The sequence below is a fragment of the Gastrolobium bilobum genome, unplaced genomic scaffold (assembly GCF_033153095.1).
Source record: "Gastrolobium bilobum isolate Gb01-03AN ecotype WA unplaced genomic scaffold, APGP_CSIRO_Gbil_v1 utg4149, whole genome shotgun sequence".
NCBI classification, from domain to species: domain Eukaryota; kingdom Viridiplantae; phylum Streptophyta; class Magnoliopsida; order Fabales; family Fabaceae; genus Gastrolobium; species Gastrolobium bilobum.
Genome location: NW_026896279.1, coordinates 70,570 through 81,481, shown reverse-complemented (window position 1 = coordinate 81,481; position 10,912 = coordinate 70,570). Strand labels below are relative to the sequence as shown.

The following is a 10,912-nucleotide window of genomic DNA, read 5'->3' as shown; positions in this document are numbered from 1 at the left end:
CTATCCAATCATAAAAACATATTTAATAGGCATAAAATTAATAATTTATTATACCATAAATATTGTCAATATTTTTTATTACATTCTTATAATGTGAAACTACAGAATAAAATTTAATATACTTTAAATAATAATCAAAATTTAAATTTATTTTAATAAAATAAATGTTGTAATAGACATGAAATTAGGGAAATTTTATGTTAGATGAAATTAAGTGTTACCAAAAAAAAATTGTTCACAAATGGTATAAGCATATAATTTTTTCACCTTTATTTTGTTATGAATTTAATATGTTGAATAAATAGATTTAATGTTTTATGTTAAAATATGACATTTTATTATACAGGTAATTTTACCCATTAAGGGAAAGGTGTACTGTTTATTATTTTTTGATTATTTTATAAGAAATAAATTTACAAAATTATATAATTAATTTAATAAGTATATACGAATAATTAATTTTACCCATGCTGCTGCCCTATTTGAAGGTGGACTCTGAGGAATAGCTCTCACACGACGGAAACTATCATATGATACCATATTAAATAATCATTTAATTTAAAATTTTAAACTAGTAAGTAAGAATGATGTTAATAATTTTATATTAAACTTCGTATAACTGTGTAGGTATGTTTGAAGAAAATAGTGTTACCGGTGGAGTGTAAATATGTGTTGTGAGCTATGATGATAACAATGAAAAAGCACAGAATTGCTTATAACAGAATGCAATATGCTGAGCGAAAAAATTGTAACAAATTAAACTTAAGCCCAGTATTAATACACTCTGTCCTTAAGACAATTTTGCCTCCGAAAGGGTGTCTAAGATTTATGGACAAATACCTCTCATGATAAAATGTGTTATCTTTGTTTAGACAATGACACAACTAAAAGAAACAACACTAGAGGACACAATAAACACTAAAAAAACAAGGAATAACTTTGGTAGATTTTCGTTAAGAAGTAATGAAAAAAAAACAAGTCTTATAAATTTACTAATATCGGTATGTGTAAAAGATGAATGGTCACCAAAGACAAACCGAAAAGGCACGGAAACAAAGAGACACAACTATTCAAAAATGAAAAGGCACGATAGTTCAAAAAGGAAAAGGCATGACTGTTCTAACTTCTCATTCATAACTGTTAGAGAATATAATATAAATCATTAAATGTCCTTTACCCAATGCTTTAAAAGTTTTGAGTTGAAGTGGTTCTTTACATGGTATCAGAGCAGTGACCATAAGATCACGAGTTCGATCTTCACCGCCCCACTTACTTTTAGGTGGAATTAAGAAAAGCACAAGGCAGACCAATAATGGGCTTGTGTCATATCAACGCTTTAAGTCCAAAGGGCTCTTGCGTGAGGGGGTGTGTTAGAGAATATAATATAAATCATTAAAAACCCTTATCTAATGCCTTAAGGTTTTAGGTTGAAGTAATTCTTTACACCATTTATACAAGAAATAGTTCCACAATCCATAATCTTTAAGTATCAAGAATGTGTTGTGACTCTACTCAGTTGTTCTAAATAATTAAAGGGTTTGCTTTTTGTCATGTGACATGATTAGATCACTTTCCTGCACACACAAATCAAGTGTGGGTCTCATGCTTAAAAAAAAAAGTCAGACCAAATCAGGATACGACGCTGTATCCTTAAGATACGGACGCGGATCTTTGTTGCAAGAATGAACAGTGTCATTCCTGCAACATAATTCTTATATTTCCCATAATTAAATATAACAAATGGGTGCAATATTGGAGTAGATTTCCTCTCAAGGAACCAAAAAAGGAGGCATCACGAATGATATCGGGCTTTCAGCTAAAGCAAATTCTACTTTGATAAATAAGAACAATATTAGTCAAAGAAAACTGTTACGCTTTCCATTTCCTTTATTCTTAGAAGTTGGAGTTGAGCAACGGAAAATTTGATAAATTAGTTCATACGTGGAAATGCAAACGGCTAGATATCAACTTGTGTAAGTTGCAAAGAATGCAACTATGCAAGTCCAACCAAAATTGTTGATTAAACTGGCAATTTTGAATCAAATTTGAAAGCCAACAAAGTTTGAACAAATTGATCAAATAAGTTGGCAATCAAGTCGATCTTATCATTTCTAGTTGGCAACCTGAAATGATAAAATCAAATTGCCACCTCAATTTGATTAACTTGGTCAAACATTATTGGCTTACAAATTTGATTCAAAATTCCAACTTATCAACAATTTCGATTGGACTTGCATCTTTGCCACTGACACAAGCTGATACACAACACAAACAATGATGTAAGTTCATTATTTAGAATTCACCATAATCTAAACTATGATCTGACCGTGTTGCACAGGTACAAAAGACAACTAGCTCAATAACGGTGTATGAGTTGCTTGTATGCATCCTTGTGCTTCGAGTAATGATCAATTTCAGCCTGTGCATGATAAGTCACATTAAGCATCAAAATTAGTAGCTGGGTTGAGAGAATTATAGAAAGGGAGGGAGGGAAGGGTGAAAAAATTAAGAGTAGTCCACGATAATCCAGTTAGCTAATCACTAATTAGTGTTCCTGCTACAAAATAGAGTTAAACTCAAAACCATATAGCAATATTTTTTATGAAGATCGCCTAATGGTGATATCTGGCTTGATGTCAACAGAACATTATGATTATCTTTTTTTGGATACAAGTGGGAATTGAACACACATCCTAATACAACTTACTCAAGCCCCTTACCACTAAATCAATCCTAGTGGCTTTTAGAACATTATGATTATGATTATGAATATATGGTCGTGTCATTCATCGGCATCAGTATATACAAAAAGACTTTGGATAAGGCTCCTATAAAGTTAACTAGTCTTTAAAGGGAGCAATGTAAGGACATATTTATCCTCGACTTAATTTAAAGTGCATCATGATCTTAACCTACTAGAATTTAAGGGTGGATAAACAATTACTTCTCACTTCAAAGGATTTTTTTTCCTGGATTATTCATTAGATATTTGGAAAAATACGTCAGCTCAACACAATAGCCTTTCTCACTCGGACCAATATATGCCATAATCCTGAATCTTTGTTTAAAAAGCTTTATCACAAGCAAAATGAAGCATAATCAAATTCTTGATGGTTTGGCACGCAGAAAATTAAGGACAGATAAAATACATTCTGAAAATCATTTAAGTTTCTTTTGAAAAACAAAAGGTGTACCCCCTTTTCACTTAGTTTTCCAATTTTCTAATCTCAAACAAGCAAAGGCAGCCCAAACTTAAGTTCAAGCAAAGTCTCTTACAGGAAAACCAACTAGAAACTATCCAGAGGATATTCCACTCCATGAGAGCCTGATACTATATGTATACTATGCAGCTCATAAATGCCCAACAGCTCTCCAAGTGTAAAAAGCATTTTATAATCTAAGGAATTATAAATTCAAAAGCATATAAGCCAAATAGATACCTTTCTAATTCCTTTTATCGCAACCAGCAACTTATCACTCATTAATTCCTTAAGGAAGTCATCCTTATGGAGAGCTTCCAAAGATTCAGAAAGTGATTTTGGCAATCTCTGAAGGTTTTCTGGATTTGGATTTGTATCTGTTTCATGCACGAAATAAGAAGTTTATCATTTAATTAATATTTTTATACAAGTGCTAAAAATTATAAGAACCAAAAATTTATGCAACCATTATGCAATTCGGAAAAAGAACATGAAGGAAAAAGGTGAAAACATGGCAGCAAATTTGGAATTAAAGCTTGATAGAAGAAGTAAATAAAATTAAGTTGATTATCCGCATCCACTGTGCTCCGATGGGATCCTTAAATAAACTTTATTAGAATGCCTAGTAAGCAAATATATAACACCTGATATATGTAAATACTATGTCATGCAAGCAAATAAAACATTATGGTTAAGTTTGTAACAAGAATTCTAAAAAATCATAATATGAATGACAGATACATTTAACTTCTTTCATAAGTTCATATCTTTGTTTTATACAAACACACACTATGGATGGTGCAAGTTGTTAGACATTGTATTATCAAAGGTTATATGATCTTACCAACAGGTTCAGGAAGAGAAAGATGTCTACGAAGCCCATCAATACCAGCAGCAACTATGGCAGCTAAACCCAAATGTGGATTTGCAGAACCATCAAATGATTTAATCTCAAAGTTGCTTACTAAACCATTAGGAGTTCCAGGTGGAGAAGAAGCTCTCAATGGAGCTTCCTTATTTTCATTTCCCCAGAACTGGTATGCACCACTCCATGTGTTGGGTTGTAACCGATCATAACTGCAAAGATATTTAATGGACGTAAGAAAACATAGCAGCATAATTTCAAAAGTAATAAGTAAGAGAACACCAAAAGATGGTGACTAGCCTCATATTTTACCCTTTTTTAACATTAGAATAACTAATATATAAATTTTATATATCTATTTAATATAATGCTTGTTAGAGATTAAAAAAAAAAAAAATCATTTCCTAAGACTTGAATCAGTGCTTTGTCAAAATAGCATTAGTAATACCATACCAGTATTGGTTGCATAATACCAAACCATAACATCAGTGTTTTGTCAAAATAGCATGAGTAAGATAAAGGGAAGAGCAACCTGTTAGGAAGTGGTGCTATAAATGCCAAAATTGAAGGAAGATGATATAGAACTCCAGCCATAAATTCCTTTCCCACAGTTGATATTCCATGCTTAGATGAACTATCAGATGCCATAAATACATTTTGGCCATTCTGCCACAAGCTAAGATGCACATGGGATCCAGAACCATAATCATCTAATGCGTACCTTCAATATGACAAGAGAAAAATATGTTATGTGCACTTCAAAATGTTTACTTTAGAGCTTTAAGAAAGCATTGCACAGCAAGTAATGAAAGAGAGTTCATCAACTGGAATTAATTTTAATAAACTAGACTCCATACAATCCCTTCTGAGTTGAACATGTTATGCTTCTTTTCACTCCAATTGGTGAACAACATATATGTTTGTTTGAGTTAGATTGTAAAAGCATTGGTTGTTCATAAATTTATGATAAAATAATTGATTGTAAGCAAATTGATTGGAAAAATAAAATGTTTTAAAAGTTTAAATTTGTTTGACTGTAGTAAAGTAGAATCAACTTTTTGTTGGTAGGTAAGTAGAATAACTTTGAAGAGTAATTATAACTATTTTTGGAAAGATATTGGGTCTGTCTTGTTCAAATATTGTTAAAATAACGCTTCAAATCATGTAGTTTCTGTTACAAACGCAACCAGGTTTCTTCACCAGAAAAGAAACAAGTATGTGGCTTCTGTAGTTGAGGGATAGAACAGAACACATTTACATCACAAAACAATTATGTCCAGAAAGTATCAAATACGTTGGGACAGTCTTCAAGGAAAGTTTCAAGTGCAAATTTGATTCTCTTTGGTTCAAAATCTGAATTACAAAGACATAGTATAATCAAACTTATACCGAACCTTGCCACTTACTTTGGCATAAAAGTTGCCAGCAAGCCATGCTTTCTGGCGATTCCCCTAATAACTTCACGGGTGTAAATTAAGTTGTCTGCAGCTTTAGTACAAATTGTATATCCAGAAACAAGCTCAAATTGACCTTTTCCAGCTTCGGCATGTATCTACAATATTATAAAAAAGAAAAAGTTAAAAAAATGGGCCACAAGTAACAGCTTCTAGAAAGAAAACTTTTGAATACCTATAAAAGGCCAGTAAAGGCCAATTTTAAGCAATGTTTTCAAACATGATCATGACTCATGAGGATGATCCTTTTAGGGTCATGCATAGAAACTTAAATGATTCATGTTTGTTGTGCTTTTCAATGCTTACATTCAGTTTTATGAATGTTCAGTTTTCGGAGTGTCCTGGTAATCATCATGACTTCTGGTTAAAGAATGTAATTTCAAACTACTTTTGAACCTTATCTGATCTTATTTATGTGAAAGAAATTTTCAAAGGATAAGAATGAATCAAATGAAAATCAAACAAAGCCATTATCTTATCTCTCATTTACAATTGGTCATGTTATAAACTCCTTTTTACCTGTTCTACTGAAATGCCCAAGGAAAGAAGAGCAGAAGAAACTTCTTGAAATATGGAGGAAGCAGCATCAGATGCTGATGAGGAGCAGTAATGACTCAAGTCAAATGGTACCCATTCTTCTTTCCCTTCCCTGAATGGTCATTTTTTTTTTCCACATTTTTAACTAATTGCCATGGTAAATTACACTATTCAGATCACAAGATAATATCGTATCTCATACCTTGTTATGCTCTTCAAGAGATAAAACTCATTCTCAAATCCTGCATTCATTACCTGGAAGCAAACTAAAAGTTAAACATCACAGTACTTTTCAGATAAGACAAGCTCTGCAACATACCAATTCAAATTCATCTTTCAGAATTTTGCAAACTCTTCTTAAGGCCTCTCTTGAGCAATATTCCCATGCTTCACCAGGTTTAACTTGCATATCAGCCAAAACCATTTCCTCTTGCTTGTTCCTATCACAGAAGAGAGTTGCATCAGTTTAAACATCTTCTGAAGAAGATATTTCTGTAGACAAAAAATCCTACACCTTAAAATGATTTCTGTCTTGGAAGACAGAATTTCATTAAGGTTTTCATCTTTATTTTGATGAAAAATATCAGAAAGTTAAAAAGTATTGTGTCTGTAAACTTGAAAATCAATTGCAAAACAAGTTGAAATTATGAAAGCTTAGAATATCCTCTTAAGAAAGATACTATGTACCAAGGAATTCTCCTTTTAGTAGACAAATCAGGTATTAATCTTGTTTCACCAACTGAAGTTAGACCAGACTCATCTGCAGGTCCATCCACAAAAGAAGGTACTCCCATAATCGCGAATGCTAAACCAACCCCATTCTTCGTAACAGTATTGTTGAAATGCTTTGTAGGAACAACCTGAAACAAAATTTGACAGCAACTCAGAATACGATAAAAAGATAAGAATCCCTTAAACTTCCTGCATTGACCTTTTTCGGGCCTGCACAGCCTGACGCAAAAGTGCCTGAAGACATAAGTTCTCACTCCCAGTAAGTGCACAAGGAAAGAGGGATGCAACCATAATCTTGGTGGGTTTCATCATTTTTATTCCCCGTAGGAAAAATATATTAAAAAAATGCAGTTTACAGTATACAGCATGTTGACATGAGGACCTTGTAATTTAATTTGATTCAAATTGTAAAGAGAATAAAGAATTGTTCTACACTTCTACCACTTGAACATTCTATACCAAGAAGTAAACATTTTTCTGAATTTTCCTCCAAGGTTCACAGATGACAAGTTTGGAGCTACAAACAATCTGCATAATGATGAAATAAAAGAAACAAGCTTAAAGGAAACTCACACGGCATCTGTGCTGTCCTGAATTATCAACCCAAATGATACGAACAAGTGAAACATCAGTCTCCAAGCCGTTATTCAACTTTTGTGGTAAACTATTATGTGAACTAACAACACTGTTAGCTGAACTAATCTTATAGAAGTGGATTGCATTTCGTGCAAAGATATCTTTTGCAGCTTCCACAGCCTCAGGAATTGAAAGGTCACCATCAATGCATGCATCACGTAGGACAGAGAAAACAACTTCGCGAGACTTCTTTGCACCTGTGAAAGCAAAAATCATGATTTTGACTATTAATCTTCACACCCTATATGAGAACACAGAGGTGGAAGTTTTTAAACACAGTGAAAGCAACAGTTAAAAAACTGTTGTAACACTTATTTTTCATATAAGAATTTCAATATTAAGTTGGTTATGTACAAGAGAAGAAAAACATGAGAAACTGAAACAACCATAACAAAGAACTTAAGTATAATCTTTAAATTTAACTGACATAACAGATGTTAACCAACCTAAATAGAAGGTTTCAGGAAATGCATAGCCATCACTACTAAACATCACCTGCAATGCAGAGTTTATTCTTGTGAGACATTAAATGTCATGATACCAGAAGTCAAAACAAAAAAGTAAGGAAATCTAACAAATGGTCAAAAATTTAACTTTGAATTTATCACCTTGTTTAATGGAGCCAGCTCTAATAGCTCTTTCACTGAAGAAATCATTCCATGTACACTAAGCTTAGGAATTGCCAACCCAAAATCAAGGTAAACCTGAAGAAGAAGATTTTGATATCTGTGAGTGAACTTTTAATCCAAATTCAAATCTACTAATACAAGTCACTGAGTTATAAAATGTTTGCCTGGGAGTAAACAGAAGCTAGATATGATGCTTCCCTTGAGAATGGATAGGATGCATGTAGAAGAACAATCCGAGACTTTGAATATCTCTTGTCCTCAAGAACAGCACGGAGATGAAGAGGATTGGACAGTCGCATGTCCAAATCTTTATCCCCAAAGCTAGTTACAGAAAGGAAAGTTAAAAGTAAGAGGTATAATCAAGAAGAAAATCAGACAATTAAAACCATCCATTACCCTGTGTGTATCTGCATTGGCAAGTCATAGAGTTGAGCAACTTCCAAACTTTGCAAGAAGATGTAGTCAATAAGATTTTTGTTTGCTATACGGACTGGCTTCCCAGCTGAAAGTATAGAATGATGAGTAAGAATACCCTAAAACAGATCATATTAAAACCAATTTACATACTCTACTCACCAATTAACACCTGTCTGAGACCCTCCTCAGCATCATTTTTAGTCACATTTGTATTGATTTCTAGGCCGCTGCGGTATGCAGCTATGCTTTTCAGGCCAACGGTCTCACCAGCAACTGTAACAGTGATGCTAAGGAACCCAGATAAAACATTGAATATCTTTATAAAGCTAAGAACTTAATCTGTGTGTGTGTGGAGAGTGAGAGAGAGAGAGATAAACATATAAAGGATATGATTTCAACTTGGAGACAAATGCTTTAGTAAACGAATCCACTGTCCAAGAAGATCCATCTGGCAAATCCTTCAGGTAGCACCAGATATAAATGCAAGATAACATAAATAGAAAAGTTGGTGAATGGCTTAGAGGGAGAACATGAATACAATTGCAAATAGAAGGATGCAATCTCTACAGTTGCTTAAAATTTTATTTCTTAACAAAGCCTGAGGAATCTATACATAAACAGAATATTTTCAGATAGGTCATGCATCAGAAATTCAAACATTTATGTTGGAATAAAATGCAAACATAATAAAAATCTAAATGCACACATTTAGAATGGACCTTGCACAACACAAATGTTTATATTTTTTTAATCTTATATGGTGCTTGCACAAAGAGGAAGTAACACAATTACACAGATGTCTCAAATTTAGAATGCCTATCCTTCTAGCTGCAACACTAGAGAAGGGATTTAAATATATTATTCTCTTTGCCTGCATAAGTAATAATGTGGAATTAAACTAAGATATTAAATACATACCAGTGATACCACAATGGAATTTTTTCATGAAATAGTGGAATTTCAGCCAGCAAAGAAAAAACATAACCCAAAAAAAAAAGAGCGAACTATGTAGATGACATAATTACCAAAACAAAATGAACAATAAAGCATCTAAAATAATAAAAGAAGCCTAATAATCATGGGAAGCATCTCACTTCATCAAGAATTTTCTCGGCCACCCGTTCAATTCTTAAGATTCTACCAATAACAGGTACAAAACTCCTATGCCATTCTATATCATGCTTTTTGTCCAACTCTAATCCATCATCAATGAGTATGGCAGAGATTCTTGCAGCTTTGAAACATGTTGAGCAGATGGATTGCATTCCAGAGACTCTACGGTATTCTTCAACACCTTGCAAAGATAACTCCGATCCATACAGCTCAGCAATATCTCTTAAATTTCTCTGACATTACATAATAAGCTGTCATAATAAGATTCCAGACAGAAAATATTGAAAGTTCTTCAAAAAAATAAATCTAGAGGATAACATTTTGGCCAACATAGGTTGAAGAACTTGAAGATTTTGCATTCTTAAGCAACACATCACACAGTAAGTTTAAAACACAGTGAATTATATGTATGGATCTGTATGAGCAGAAAAACAAGTAGTGTAACTGTAACAGTAGAACTCAACACAAAATATATTTACGGTTAACAGTTTGGTGGAAAATATTCAAGGAATCGATTAATGGAGAAAAGAAAAATAGCTTTCTTCGACTTAACTTCCAGTTTATCATTCATGAAATGCATAGCTCAGGTAATCAAATTAGAGTATTCTTTTATTTGTTCATTACCGTGACTGCAGAATCTAATCCTCCTAAAGAAGCAAGTAAAACGTTAAATCCCAAAAATGGTCAACTAAATGCAATATTGTTGAATCCCCAAAGTCAAAACTACGCAAAAGTTGGAAACAAGCATAAGAAGAAGAAGTTACCTTGAAGGAGAGAGAGTGTGATGAGAAAGTAATAGCATCACCATAGGCTTCAGAAAAGGCATGGATAAAAGCCAAGTTAGAGTCAAGTGAAACTATGTTGTGGGCATGAGCATCCACCAGTTCCACTTCATCCAACACTTTTCTCAACTCACTGAAATCCATTCTCTCTCTCTCTATCTGTGTTGTGGGTAGAAGAAGCTTTCTTGCAGCAAAGGTTTTCAGTGTAAGGCTTGTTCAAAGTCAAACATCATATTGGTTATATTATACGAGGGAGTAGTTGTTGCCTTTTTATATATATATATATATATGGAAAAACGTGAAATTGCTTTCCTGCACCACGAGGAAACAATTTTCCATATATATATATATATATATAAAATATTATTGGATACACTGTACAAATAAATCTCTCACAACCTTCCATGTAACTTTTTTATGTTATTAAGATAAATTTAGTTTGAAGTCGGTGAAGATCTTTTCCGCCGTGCGTTCGAGTATTCATAAATGACATGTTAATATGTCTACATTCATGGGAGAATGTAACGGAGGAAGAGTGGTGACTGGT

General features: G+C 33.1%; 1 protein-coding gene across 1 annotated transcript; it reads right to left on the bottom strand.

Annotated features, from left to right (window-relative positions):
- Positions 1-1,946: 1,946 nt before the first annotated feature.
- Positions 1,947-10,624, bottom strand: LOC133298597 (protein fluG). The gene is made up of 18 exons (XM_061497928.1): positions 10,348-10,624; positions 9,565-9,816; positions 8,861-8,928; positions 8,630-8,745; positions 8,450-8,555; positions 8,218-8,374; positions 8,033-8,128; positions 7,871-7,919; positions 7,362-7,621; positions 6,744-6,916; positions 6,376-6,496; positions 6,259-6,311; positions 6,039-6,168; positions 5,472-5,617; positions 4,598-4,786; positions 4,045-4,277; positions 3,441-3,577; positions 1,947-2,419 (listed from the first exon to the last, which is right to left on the bottom strand). Exons 1-18 carry the CDS (start codon positions 10,507-10,509, stop codon positions 2,357-2,359), a joined length of 2,511 nt encoding a protein of 836 aa, XP_061353912.1. The 5' UTR covers positions 10,510-10,624; the 3' UTR covers positions 1,947-2,356.
- Between the last annotated feature and the right edge of the window lie 288 nt (positions 10,625-10,912).